Source organism: Anas platyrhynchos, chromosome 28, assembly GCF_047663525.1.
Source record: "Anas platyrhynchos isolate ZD024472 breed Pekin duck chromosome 28, IASCAAS_PekinDuck_T2T, whole genome shotgun sequence".
In the NCBI taxonomy this organism is placed as follows: Eukaryota; Metazoa; Chordata; class Aves; order Anseriformes; family Anatidae; genus Anas; species Anas platyrhynchos.
The window spans coordinates 3,719,174-3,734,232 of NC_092614.1; the positions used below are offsets into that span (position 1 = coordinate 3,719,174).

A 15,059-nucleotide genomic window follows, 5' to 3' on the forward strand; every position below is an offset into this window, starting at 1 on the left:
TAAAGCTTGTTAAGCCCTCAATGGCTGCCTGGCTTAGCACTAGGGGAACTAACTGAGAGCAAGAAGGGGAGAGGTGGCACGCTCACCTATGATACCGCTGTCTCTGCTCTCCAGCGTGGACGTGGGGCTGGTGACGGCCCCATAGGTGCAGTCCTTGGCGGTGACGCTGGTGCTGACGGGCGGCAGGGTGGAGCAGGGGCTGCTGGCGGGCGGCGAGGCCGTGCTGCTGGTCAGCGTGGAGCAGGGGCTGATGCGCTGCGTTCCTGCGGAGGTCTGGAAAAGAGCAAGTTCCAGCTTCCTCATTCAACGGGCAATGCGGGAAACATCCAGCAAGTGGCATTTAGCAACTGCCTGACTGCACGCTTCATTAAAATGCTGAGCAGTCTGTTAACGTGGAACGGAAAGTTAAGAAATAAACTAGCACGATAAAGTCAGATAAAGTCTGTGACTCTGTTTAAGTAGCAATCTTGAGGGTCATAAGCATACAGCATGATCTCACCTTCACTTACAGCAAGAAACATAATATGCAGGAAATCCTACAAAGACCTCGGTGCCATTTACATCTGCTCAGAAATCTCAGCGGGACTGCAATTTTTATTTTGCCCTGTAAATGTTTCCTTCATTCAAGAAAAGCAACAATGGTTTCACACCCTTGCAAAGAGGAAGTTCAAAATCCCTTATCTAGATACGAGACTGCCCTTCCCCGGACCGGCGTGCTTTCCCCACCATAGAAAGGTTTTTTTTTGTTTTGTTTAGTTTTGTTTTTTAAAAAAAAAGAAAGCCAAAAGCCAACCCATACCAGCGAAAAGGTTGCTCTCCAAAGGCAGAACAAAACAGAAAATGCAGCAGCACAAAAAAGACTGGTGTTTTAAAAGTTTTTTTGGAATGAACCCATCTGAAACTGTGTGCAAGAAACTTCGAAGAGCTTGTACATCTGATGCTGAGAACAGAGATCAGTTTATTAAGAAAACAAAATTATTCCTGAATTTGATTTGGGACAAGCTGTGATACAACACAGATCCCTTGTTCTAACCGCAGGCTGCTGGATACACGATCTTCCCTGGCAAAAGCTCCTCCTGGAGATACATCCTGCAATATCTGTAAGCAACAAACCCGCTGACACTGGAAGGTGCTCCTGTCTACCCAACATAGCAACTTCATCAACGTTACCCTGTACTTTAGAGCAGCCATCCCAAAATAGCTTACCAAACGTGCAACTTTTTACTTCCCTTTCACAAAACAAAGCCCTTTTCGCCTCTGCCTACAGGTTTGTGTTTTTTTTTTCACTGTCACAAAATGGTTCCAGTCCCAAGGAAGGACCAGCAGAAGTTAATTCCCTATCTGGAACGTGTTTGAGATTTCTTGTTCTCCATGTGAATGCTTCCCCAATAGTCAGGCAGATCCCTGTTCCCTTTTTCACAGCATTTGAACCCAGGGTGACCACAGAAAGCATCACGCTTGCAAACTGCACAACGTGTTTGAAGTCTGATTATTTTTTTTCCTTCTCACTATTCTATACTTGAAGCTCAAATGGTGCCTGGAGTGGACTTTTTTTAAGTACAACACGTGGAGAATTCACTGGTTTTTAAATTCGAAGCCAGATCCCACATGTAGCTACTGGGAAGAAATCTAATTTGGCCAAGAAATCCCAATGTGGCTGGTAAGAACCCTTGCTCACAGCATCATCCCCAGGCTTGTGGGGCAAAAAAGGGGCACCCAGTGCCATGGGTGGGCTTCTGGGGCAGCACCATGTGGATGCCCCAACCCTCCTGCACCTCCCCGTGCCTCTGCTCCTGCACCAGTGTAACTGTGCTCAACTGACGTGAAGGAGCACGTTGGTATATCGGGGCTGGAGCACTGACCTGATGGCTCCGCGTCAGGTTTTTGTATTAAACATTGAGACTGCATCATGGTAGAAAATGAACCATGTCGGTATTTCCAGAAATTTATCATCTCCCTTCGGTACCCATATAAAACATCCCGCCAGCGAGCGAGACGGCTGCCACCAGACCAGCCTCTGAAGTCCTCAGGAGAAACAAAGCAACGTTCCCCTCTCCCCATCCAATTTGCAGAGCCACTAGTGGATCACGGTTATTGTTATTTTCCCTTCTTTTATGTTCGAGGCACTTATAAATAGATCTTTCTTTTCCCCCAGTAGCCTTCTAGGAACCGACGGCAAGCTGGCTGCTCTATAAATCCTGGCTCCCTGGGCACTCTGGTTGCACGCATCCGTTGTAGCACCTGCCACGTGCCTCCTCTCAGTGAACCTTTTTCATTTTCCCTTGCTGCAGTCTTCAGATGTCTAAATGCTGGCATGATTTCTCTAGATTTATTTTTAATTTTCCAAAACTATTTCTAACTAATTAATACTAGTGATGAAATTAAAAAATACTTCTGTGCCAGTATTCAATGAAAATATTCCATTATTTTTTTCCACTTAGAATTGCTGGGGTGTACGTCTTTCTTAATGCAACCTACATGGGGCACTTTTGGGATTGCTGCTCGTGAATCAAGCAGGTGCTTGCACTGAGCTACCCGCTACCGTGGGACTGTCTCTTCAGATTTACTGCAGCTGATCAGACCCCATCGGTATACCCGAGCTATTAAGTTAATGTCTTCCAATGTTGATTTCCTTTAACTCACTGACAGTACAATAAACTCCATCGGGTATCAGGTAGCATTACTTCTGAGGTTCAGGCAGTGAAAGAAGCAGCATTGATGGGGCTCCCCCATTCAAGATGAGCAGACTGGAGATAGGCCAAAGGACCACCGTGCCCCTGACACAGAAGACATGGAAATGTTCAAAACCCAGCTGGAGACAGCCCAAAGCAACCTGCTCTGAGCTGAGCCTGCCTCGGGCAGCAGGTTGGGTTAAGACATCTCCAGAAGTGCCTTCAGCCTCAGCTGTTCTCCAGCTCTGTGATTCAGCTCCTTCACTGCTCCTAGCCTAAACGATACTACAGCATCTAAAAATTTTATCAGTTCACGTTTGGGATCTTTCAGAATGCAAAGCATGATTACTGCTATGAATTGTTTATGGCAAGGTTTTTCTATGCCCGTTTCAAGCAGTATTTTAAACAAATCCTTGCTGAAACTTATCTCAGTGCTAGCAAAATAACAGCCACTAACCTTAAAACACAGAAAATTTACTCTTCAGATTAAAATTCAGTCCAAGAGGGGTACAATCATCTTTCCTGCAGCTGATAACATCATTGTTTCATGAAATGCCAGAAGTGATATTCTTATAAGCTCTTTTATTTGCAGTATTATCAATGCAGCTCCTTAGGAGCAAGCTACTTGCAACTGGAAATTACTAAATAACACGGCATATCACTTGGCATTGATTGACATGTTTTATTTTTGTATTGATATAGAAGAATGCTCCTCTGTGCTAGTTTTAAATATAAATTTCCATTGACAGAACATTCCGTATTATTATTATTGCTGCTGTTTCATCTGTCACGTTTTCACTAAGCTTTGAAAAATTAAACTGTTCTGTCACAGGCCCATTGTCCTTTGTGCTTCTCTGGCAGCCAGTACAGTTGAAAAATAGTTTCCCAAAAAGTAGGAGAAAAAGGATTTATTCTTTGGCATTTGTGATCTCTCATTAAGGAAAGCGTGATTAAGAAAGAGACAGCCCATATGACATGCAATTTCATAGCAATCTGGATTAGAGAATATATCCTTTGACATATTCAAAACAAGGCAATTGAATGAAAATGGAATGTGCCGATTTACAGATTGGGGCAGTTTTAGTGAGAACACCTCTACTCCTTATCTTCACTTTAGCTCAGCACTGGTGAGATTGCAAATAATTATTTTCTCGCTTCAGAAGGCAAAGCATGGTTAGAATAACAAGCAGCAGCCAAGTCCCAGCTTTTTATACAAAGAACATTTCTTTGCCCAGGCCATTTAAATTAATGCATGAAAACCTAGAAAATTGTTCTCATTTTTAAATTCAAGTGCAAACTAGTAGTCAATCAGGTTTTAATTAATCAATGATTAATGGAAGAATTAATCTTTGCAAATCCCATAAACGTCTTTCTGCATGATTTTCAACACCCCTTGAAGCGTGGTGGCTGAAGAAATCAATTCGGGAAGGAGTCGGAGAGGTTTGCAGGAGAGGCTGAAGGAGCTGGGTTCCTTCAGCCTGGAGAAGGCCAAATTGCACCTGGGGAGAGCTGAAAACCTCCACGGTCTGCAGGGGGTTAGAGAGAAGACAGCCCCGTTCTTCTCTGAACTGCGACGGACAACAGACTACAGCCGCAGGTTGTAGCAAGGAAATTTTCTACCAGCTAGAAGAAAAAAAGCCCTTCGCAGCTGGAGGCATCGAGCACTGGAACAGGTTGCCCTGAGAGCCCGTCGAGTCTCCATCCGTGGAGATTGTTGAGCCTCGGCTGGACAAGCCCCGAGCAGCACGGTGCGGCTTTGAAGCCAGCCCGGTGGGAGCGGGCGGCGCGATGCGATGCCCTCCGGAGGTCACTGCCAACCTCAAGTGCTGTGCCATTCAAGGCAAGAGCTGGCAGCAGGAGAGGCTCACAAAGAAAGAAAAAGAATTAACTCGGTAATTGAGGAACCGGCCTCTCTTTATCTTCTCTAGCACATGAATAGCATTCAAAGGCCTCACAAAACTTTTTCATGCAAAAATTAGCACACAGCCCAAGATATCAATCTATTTTAGAGGACAACTCTCCGCTGTTTCTCTTTAGATTTTTCTTTTATTTATTCTCCAAAGACATCTTTTGCTTTAGAGAAAAGATGGGATTTTAATTTTTGTCAAAAGGCAACAACAAAAGGAGCCATTTATAGTAGAAAGCTCTGCTGGGCTTTGAAGTATTCAGTTCAAATAGGTGCCTGTTAAAAGTACATTTTCTAGCACAATGTATAGTAAAGTACATTTCAAATCCACTAAACTTGCATAAAAAATTGAATGAAATCATTAAAAGCTTAATGAATGTGTTAAAGGAAAAAAAATTACAAGAACTCATTTCTTGGCGTTCAAGCATCTTACATATTAAACCTTTGGGCCATGTAGGTGATGGAAGACCAAAAATCACTTGGTTCAGTCTGGGGTACGGGACCTAGAGCCTCCTGCACCAGGAGCATCCCCACCTCTTATGATGGGCTCAGGGGAGCCCTTTGCCTCCTGCCGAGGGGCACCAAGCTTCCTAGGGCCATGACGGGCATCGAGCTTTAATGCCAGAACTACCTTTATGGCTGCCACTTGTTATTGACTCTTTCAGGGAATTCAGGACTGTCAGTTGGATCCTCTGAAATGTGCCTATGTTGGATATCTAAAACAGAGATGGAGTCATGCAGAGTCACACAAAGACTGGTAAAAGGAGAGAGAATTGCAGCTGGGCTCCTGAGTTTTGCCTTTTTGCACCACACGCTGGCCTGTCCTTCTAGCTGATGGAAAAATCAAACCGAAAAACTGTCTCCTAGTTTCATTCTCATTTTATCAACACTGATGGAAGTGGGCGTATTGCCCAAGGCTGAGGAGGGGCAGGAAGAAACTCAGGCAGATTCCACAAAATTGACATTGTAGCCATGACCCTGACCTTTTTGCTGTTCTGCTTTGCAGCCACCAAAGAGGATGTAGCAAGTTCAATCACAACAAAGGTTTTATGATCTGCTTTCTCTATCGATTTTCAAGCATGAACTCATCTTGCTAGGCAAGAAAAGAGCAAAATCTGTGACTATCTGTAAAATATTATTACTACTTACCTGTACTTCCTAGAGACACAGCGAGTCTTTATGCAACACTGCTAAAATGCTTTTGAAATACTGCACACAAGATGCCATGGAAGTACAGATTATTTTGATCACTGTAATCTGATTAGAAACGCTGCCCACTCCTACAACATTTGCAGAAACAGAAAAACAACAGAAGCTGTTTCACACAGGAGCAGCTGATCCCTGAAACATGTACTGCTGCAGTGTAATGATGATTCATTGTTTAACAAGGAGATACAACCTTCTACCTCACAACAATCATTTCACCATTATGAGACACTCAGCTGCCATATAATTAGAAAATAACCACTATCTCCCATGCTGCATCCTGATCAGAGCCCAGCCAGTTACTGCTGTAAAACCGAGGAAGAGCGGAGGAGCTGCTGTACCTGGTTCTCGTCCTGCACCTCCATGCTGTACTGGGGCCCTGGCTGTACCTCCGTGACTTTCTCTCCGAGGAGGAAGCCCAGGCGAGTCATGAGTGTGTTTGCTGCCTCATCTACGGATGGAGGGGGTCCCAGCTCCTGCTCAGCGTCACCTAAACAGGAAGAGGAACACACGGATTTAGACAGGAACCGTTGCTCTTGGCTATTGTTCAGTGTTTTTAGCAACAAAACACAGCTAACTTTTCACACTGTAACTTCTGCATCCGGGTTTCAAGGTTATTCACATCATTCAAGTCTGTCTTAATGTTATTTATTGATCATTAATTTTAGGTTTTGCATTGCTCCAGCTATCAATACACGTTTCTTCTAACTCTGGCTGTTAGTTCTCCTCCCATTGCTCGTTGTATTTGCAGTACCTGATATGGAAGCAAGCACATTCATCTCTCTTTCCCTGCACCAGCAGTAACACAGCCAGCCAGGAACTGAGATTTCCTGGAAAGAACAATCGAGAGGGAGAGCGCTCCCCTTCCCTCTCACACAGAAGCTGCCTCCAGTTACCCGCAGTGAGTTCAACACTGCACGTGCCATCTCATTTTCCTGTTCCCACAGCACTGAACGAGATGCTCAGCAGCAAACCCACGCTACCGAGTGGTTAACGGCAAAGAACGGGACAGAAAACCCACGTGCATCGACCATTATCATCGCTGGCTCTGCCGTGCTCAAGGTTACGTGGAAAGCACGGGGCTCCACAGACCAAGCTTTTGTGCAGCCACAGTATGGGCTACAATACAACATAAAATCCACCTGCCAAATCCCCATCACGTACAAAAAATAAGTCAAAAAGCAAAATTACGGATGATTTTTTCCTGAAGTTTCTCTGTCAAAAAACGTTGGAGGTTTTTTGATCCGTAGCATCCCCAGGTAAGTCAGGTTCTGAAAGTCAAGTTCCTCGCTGCCCGCACGGCAGCAGTGTTGTCATTAAAGCCTGAAGGTCAAGTTCTTTCCACGTTACACTGAAGCAATACTGTGTTTAGTGCAGTTGTAGGAGACTAATTAGGATCTGCAATTAGTCTACAGTTAATTATTCATCTGATAATGTACAATCTGGAAAAGAGCCGATCTCTGCTTCCCAGCTCTGTCCTGGCTCGGGGGTGCTCCAGCACTCAGCCTGGAGCTACAGCAGAAAGATGTTGCTTTAAATATAACTTTTTGATAACTGTAACTGAAAACCACAAATCACAGAATCTGGGATACGTACAAGACCTCAGTAAATTTAAGCCAGCTGCTTCCAGAAATTCCCATTTAGCCTCCAAATGTGCATCTCACAGAAGCTTACAGCAATTTCTTGGTGTCTCACCCGCACCACGGCACATCAGAAACCCTGGAGCATCTCACACGACAGTCAGCATCCCGAAACGCCGCCAGCTTTGGCAGATCAGCATCCAAAGCAGTCCTTAAACGGTGACTTCACCGTTATGAAAGTGGATTATGGAGTATGATAACAGAAGTTGTCTTCTAAGTTACTGAATCCCTATTGTACTGCTTTATACAACGCTGACGTGAATAGGATAGGTTTAAGATAGAGACAAATTTAGATGGATGGCCCAATTTTTCTGAACTGCTGACCACCCACATTCAATCTGTGGGCATTTACCATCCCGGGGAGTCAAATTCAGAACAGATACATTTACGTAAAATGAAAAGTATATGGACTCTGATTTCCAAGGTTATTTCTGCTTTAAAAAAAAAAGTCGACTTTGGAATTTATCCTAGATATCTATATGTAGGATATGGCTCAGTTTGTAATTACTGAAAGCTTCTTGTGCATCCCCCCCCATGCTGGTTTCAGAGCACGTTAACGATCCTCAAACCATGCTCACTTTTACTCCTCAGAAAGTAAAAGGTCAGAGCAGAGCTGTGCACGTCTGAGAGCTTCCTTCTGCTCTGTACAGCACCTGGTGGGACCTCCAATTTCCTGCAGTACTGGTCTAAAATTAGGGAAGAGCCGACTGTAAATCTTTCACATGGGACCGCTGCAGTGATGCATGGGGAAAAGCACTCAGCCCAGGTTCCTGCGTCTAAGCCACCGCTGGGATCCTGTGCAGCATGCTCCAGGGGACCCTGCTTGGCAGGGGGTTGGAGCAGGTGACCTCCAGAGGTCCCTTCCAACCTCAGCCATACTTTCATTCTGTGATTCTGTGAAGCTTATGAAGAAAAGCAAGTTTCTGGAATGGTGCTCACGAAGAGGCGGCCGAGCTGCGCTGCTTGCCAAGGACGCGCCGTGTGGGCTCGTGCCAGGCCAGGCCAGTCACAGGGAGTGGGTCCAGCAGGCCAGCAAGCAAGACTGAAGTCTTCAGTTTGAAATGTGTTATTTCAGACTCGAGAGCAATTTATTTACAGGCTACATCGGGGCCGGCTGGGCAGAGTCAGACGAATTCTGCTCAGCGTCAGGAACCGCTCTCAAAACAAACAGCACAACTTGCTCCTGTGAGGCTGGGTTTAACCGTGTCCGCACCATCCCTAAAGCATCTCCAAGGGGCACAAGCTGTCTTTTACCTCTAAAATAAAATTATATGCTCATCTCAGGTCCCTGCACGAAAAGGTGCAGCGTCATGCAGAGGCAGCAGCCGTGACTGCAGCCCTAATTCCCCAGCCAGACACAAGACAGAGAGCAGCAGCTGAAGGCGCTGAGCTCTGCGAGCATCCCACTTAGTGCAGAACTATCAATTATTTTATTATAATGGGGCTTTCAAAGTGCAGATAACTTTGAACTTGAGCAAAGCACCACCGTACCGGATTATTATGCCTTTTGGTTTTAGGTCTTTAAAAATAAGTGCAGTTGTTTAATTGAGTGTCAAAGAAGAGACAGAGCCGCTCCAAGAGGCCTGTGAATGGGTATTATGGAAAGAAGCTGTAAGTTGCCTTGCAAAGTTGACAGTAAGAGCTAATACTCGCTCTCCAAGTTCAAAGAGAGGGCACAACTTCTTCCCCGCACCGCGCGCTATCCAGCTAATGCTGCAGCCACATTTTAGGCACACTTGAGCGCATTCGGTTCCCCGACCTCACTGGGGAAATCTGAGCGCGCAGTCGAGAGCAGAATTGGCCCACGGTATTTTTAGCTCTTCTGACACCGTGCTGCTGTAATGAACTGCAGCAGCTCAAACCAAGCCCTACAGCCAGCTCCAATGCGCGACCGCGAGTGTCTCAGTGCCCAGAAGCGAGGTGCTGGGCTGTGCACACACCAACCTGAAGGCAATCAAGGGAGCAGATTCGAGAGATCACAGTGTGGTTCGTGGTCTGGGGCCGCTGCGTTGGGCTACATCAAGTCGTACGCTTCTGCATAAACATTAAGTCATGTTAAAAACCTTCCTAAAATGCTCAGCGCCAGGAATTTTCAACGAGTAAAAAAATCTTAACTCCCTGCTCCATTGGACGTGCCAAAGTGTTCGAAGGAGTTTGAGGGACTGCACCTTGGTGTCCTTGTTCAACAGAAGGTGGGTATGCATGTATATACACGTAGATATATATACATACACACACAAATAACAAAGGAAAGCTTTTTTGCAGGGAATGGGGCGAGCTGGGCTGCTGCCGCGCTCCTCAGCCGCCTCTGCCTACCTGCCTGGGCCCCCGCTGGTCTCCCAGCGGCCATCAGACGGCGAAACTCGCATTTTTATGACAGCTGACATCTTCGGTTAGCTGGTTGAGTCGTTTATGTCTTGTTTGGTTTTAAGCAAGAGGTTTTTCTTGTTCAGCCCAGCTGCACTGAGCTGGCCGTGGGTCCAAGGCAGGGGGACCCACCGCAACTGGCACGTGCTTGGCTAACCCGAGCCTCCTCACCTGTATCGGAGTTTAGCTGGACACGAAATTCCTCCTGATTACATTGTCTTTGCACACACTGTTGCATTGGCAGATCCCCACACAATAAATGATTTTCCAGAATCTTACTAAAAATGATTTCCCTCTGCAGCCTGGAACTTAATAGAGCAACTTTTACCCACTTGGATTTTGTCACGGGTAATTTTAAAACAAGTGCTCCAAGCTCGGAGTCAGCATTTCAGGTACTGAAATCAGAGTCAAAACCAAGAGAGATTTACTGATGTGTGCCGCTGGTCCAAGGACTTTAATCACAGATGCAGCCCACGGAGCACAAACACACTGCGGTGAATTGCTTATTTCTAATAACATAAATAAAAATCCATGAACACCCTCAGCTCCGAGATAGATTAGTCTCAAAAGCTGTAGTCTAGTTGGAAGGAGAGGTAATTTGTCCAAACAGCACGGGGATTGTTTTGGGGAAGAAAAATGTAAGCAAACTGCCTTACTTTACACTGCAAAAATAAATGAAGTCGAAAATAAGACATTCAGATTCTTTCGTAGTGACCTTTCCATAAATAAAAGATATCTTCAAAACGGAAAGCAAAGGAAGAATATTCAGAAGGCCACATGAAATAGGCAATCCAATTTTCAGTAAAGCAACAACAACAACAACAAAACAGACTGAAGGAGACTGCTTTCTCTTAATCCTTAATCTTCGGAAGAGACAGGTAACGGCAGCATTATATGACAGAAATAAATAAAGGCTCCTACACAGAGATGTGAAACAGTTTGTCCTTTTAGATTAAAATACTACACGTGTTTAGGCTATCTGGCATTTTTATCTCTCAGCTTGGAAGAATGCTGAAAACCATAAATCACAGTGCTGCAGTCTTAACACTGCTGAATGCACAGCGATTCAGAAGTGGAAAAGAACAGGAAAAAAATATTAAATCAGCCCAGCAACAACTTCCAATTCCTTACCAATAAAGCCACAGGGAAGGGGAAAAATCCCAAACCAATACCAGCCACACACACACAGTACACATTCCAGTTAACCCTACTATGCTGCTACGTCTGGACTTAACGGTACCGGAGAAAAGATTGAAAATCCAACATAATTGTGGCTTAATTACTCTGAGACCGGAAAACAAAGTAAAAGAAACAAGAAATGAGAATGGACGATGTGCCTTTCGTCATCTCTAGCCCATGAAGAGCACGCTGTGATTTATTTGTTTATATTATTTGTATATATCCATCTATATGTGTGTCTATATATTAAACTATTATTTATTTTACTTCTGGATTGCATTATACTGGAAGGGACGCCAGAAGAGGATCAGACGGGCCAGGAGACGAACAGCAGGCTCATTAGATGAGGGCTCTGGAAGGTCGCTGGGCTTCAGCATCGAACCTTGTGGAGGCCAGGAGCGAGGTTGGGGCAGCAGAGGCCAGAGAGGCTGAGGATGGAGCATCGGGCTCCGCGATCGATGGCCGCAGCAGCAAGGTCACCGAGGGCCCCCGGGGCATCGAGGGAAAGGGCAGAGAAGGAGCTGAGGCCATACGAGGAGACCGAGCAACCATCGGGGACACGTCTGGCAAAGGGCTCTTAACTGCTTTGACAGCGTGAGAACCATTTTCAACTATTACACCCAAGCAATTAGCAATAATAAATAATTAAACCCAGCCCTCAATGATTTAGACGCTTCAAAAAGAGCGTAGGTACCTAAGGCGCGCGCACAGCTTTTTTTTTCTTTAATAATTCAGCTTCCAGAGTTCTACCAAACCTCAGAAGTGCACATCTCCATCCTCTCCAGCTACTCCTGCCATCCCTTTGAGTTAATAAATTATTTTACTGAACTGCAAAAACTTTATAACCTGAGCTTGTCAAGCAATTTAACACCTCCAATTCTTCCTTTCAAACAATTTGACCCATCTCAGCTATGTCTGAGGACCTCTGCGATCCACCCCAGGATCTGCCTGATTTAGACCCTCCAGGAGCAATTGCATGGATCCTGGCAGATCCCTGCTACCACCCCGGCCACAGTTGATCTTGAAAAGCATCCCTGACAAAAGCAAAAGCAGGGGCGTTCAGCTTGCTTCTCATTAGTTTGTTTTTTTTTGTCTTTTTTTTTTTTTGTCTTTTTTTTTTTTTTTCTCTCCAGGGAGGGTTCATAAGTGTTCATAAATGTTCACAACATTTCCTTGGAAATCAAATCTATAATCTCATAAGCACAGTGTATTAGGTTTGCTCTTTTCAAGAAAGCATTCAAAATGCACGGCTCTGAACATTATCATTCTAAAATACTGTTTCTGTTTAGTTCTTTCAATTCCTATAATGAAATCTGCCACACATTTCAGCTGCAATTCCTTAAAACCAAATGAAATTTCTTTATGATCTATTTTGCAATTCTGTGCCTTGTTTGATAGCTACCATCGTCTAATCTTGCAGATAAATGACGGAGGGTAGCACCCTTGCAAGAAACTAACAATATCTTTGCTCCACAGAATGGTTTTGCTGTACTGGTTACACTTTTCATTCCAAAAGTAGACTGAATATAATTGAAATTACATCTGAAGTCTTCTTCAGCGAGTGTCTAACGAGAAGCACTGGGTAACAGCTCGCCTAGTGGCACCCATCACAGAATTTGCCTGAATATGAATGATTTGTTTTAACAATCAAAAATCCTCAAAATTAGCAAGGAAAAAAATAGAACAGTTGCATGCAAAGACTGAGCACCTATGGACTGCCAGAAATAAACGATGCCATTTACAATTTTGATCTTCAATTACATAACCATAGAGTGTTATCCAAAGACTTGCCTTTCTCCATGTGACCCAAATCTGTCCCATTATTATGTACATCTGCTTTAAGTTATTCTGGATATACTTGAGCTATATTTGGCAAATGCCCTTGACCATTTCTGCATATTCCCCTAATCTCGGTATTAATGGAAAGGTTTTTTCATTACTCTTGCTTACATCGAGAAGAGATTTTTCAAAATGTAACCAATACGGGATGAAGACTGCATCAGATGCATTGCTTTAACGCATATTTTCGTGCCGCTGCTCTTATCATACTTAGTTTTATTTCTGAAAGAGTGAGGGGAAACATTCCCACCAACAAAATCGTACCCAGCCAGGCGCCAGGCAAAGTCTGTCTGTCCCTTTGTGCTGGTTCATCACAAGTTGCAATGCAACAGAGCAAACAGGCAACCAAAATCCGTGCTGGAATTGATAACTCTGTAATTAGGACTATAAATCTATCTTGCTCTTCAGCTGTGACCTCCGGCTGGCCAAAAACCCTGCCTTTGAAGTAGGGAAGTGCTCCAAGTGCAGCTCTGCCCCAACCCGCAGCCTCCGTGCCCTGCTCCAGGCCCTGCTCTGGCTCTGCAGCTTCAGGGGCTTGCTGCTTGCTGCCAGCCTTCCCGTAACAAGCTGACTTTTTCCTTCGCTGCAGAAGTTCTCACCGTTACTTCTCACCGTTACGCCTTGTTCCACAGATGTCTGCTCTGAGAAATTTAAACGAGAAATTCTCCTCGGCACCACGTACAAGAACTGCTTCCTAACCAGCTCTCCCCACTGCTGTGGATGTCCTTGTGTGTTCCTTCAAGCACACTGCCAGAAAGACAGTCATTTTTTTAAGCAGAAGCCATACCGAGCCACAGACAGGCAACAAATGCAATTTCAATGCTATCATCAAATCTATTTCAATGTATTTCGTGTTCTAGATTTGAAAAAAACCCTCTGTACTCCTATTTGGGGGTGAATTTCCTTGGATTTCAGCTCTCATTTACCTCCTGAAGAAAAGAGAATGGAGGAAATAAGAGGACACTCAATCAATCACTAAACATCCCTTTAAAAAGGCCACAATTACCATAAATGGGATCCTGGCTATACGGAACATTTCCTAAAAGCAAGATTACATTTAGCTCCCTGAACAGGTTCCTGAGCTCTTTAAAACAGCAAGGACAAAATGACAGAGGCAGCAAGCCCTCCGCCGATGCAGAGCAGAGATGCAATTCGTCCGTCCCTCACAGTTTTGGCACATTATCTTCGGCACATCACCTGATCCTAAACGTGGCTCTGCTCTCCCATCTCTGAACACAGACCCTCTCATCGAGCACTGTCTGAAGAAAGGCCTTGACTCCTAAATATAGTTATTTACTATTTAGCTTTTAGCTCTCTGAGCTGACCTTTTATTCCAGCCAGGTTTGGGGATGAGCTCTTATACTCCTATTAATAAAGAGATGTCCCGGGTTGGTTGGGGGCTTTTGTTTGCTTTTTGTTTTTCCTTTTTAAGATTCACAATCAAAAAAGAACAACCACTCCCTTTGAATATTATGTTTGCTAAAATCTGAGCAATATAATCCAATATTATTTTGTGTATTTATTTTGCTACATTAGGCATGCTTCTCACAATCCACCCAAAATGCTTTTTGAATTTCCGCAACTGCTTCCCAAAACCTCTCATATTCTCTTCTCTTACAATTTTTCACATGGTAAATCTGACACAAACCTCACAAACGCACGTTACACGCCACTGCTGGGAAGCAAACGAACAGCAGTAGCTGGCCTTGCTATCTGGCAGCTTTGGTAAGAAGCTTTATTTTGGGGATGAAGCACAAATAAGCTAATGGTGCCAACAGTCAACTGGACTACACACAGCTCCAGCAGAAGCCTGGACAAATCCTCTCCTCCTGCCGTTTGGGGAATTGCCCAGCTCTGGCAGGGATGGCGGAGATGCACAGCTCCCAGCACGACAACGATGCCTGCATGGGAAGCGTCCCCAGGCGGGGGCCAGCTTGTGCCTCGGGTGACACAAGCAGGGTGGCGGGGTACTTTCAGAAGCATACTTGTGTGTGCAGAACACATTGCTGCTACTGCATAAAATTGATCTAGGTGTTCACCTCCAAAACCATGCTCATTTCTGCCCTCGGCTGCTGCAAGAGTGGCAGAGGCCACTGAGAATCCATTCTGTCGCATCCAGCCATGGTCCCAGCATTTGATTCCTTGGGGAGAAAGAAATTGCAGAGAGGACTTTTACAGGTGTCCTTGCTTCTTGCGAGGTAGCTCTGCCTGGTCAAAACACAATCAGCGTACAGGAAGCTATAACTTGAG

At 44.8% G+C, this 15,059-nt stretch overlaps 1 protein-coding gene across 20 annotated transcripts in view; it reads right to left on the minus strand.

The window, feature by feature from the left end:
• TANC2 (tetratricopeptide repeat, ankyrin repeat and coiled-coil containing 2) overlaps positions 1–15,059 on the minus strand; it is a 283,394-nt gene that overhangs the window by 102,804 nt on the left and 165,531 nt on the right. For all 20 annotated transcript variants that reach the window (XM_072028945.1, XM_072028943.1, XM_072028946.1 and 17 more), the window contains 2 exons: positions 6,126–6,274; positions 87–273 (listed from right to left, as the gene is read on the minus strand). In XM_072028945.1, coding sequence (XP_071885046.1) covers positions 87–273; positions 6,126–6,274 — 336 coding nt within the window. The remainder of the gene's footprint in view (positions 1–86; positions 274–6,125; positions 6,275–15,059) is intronic.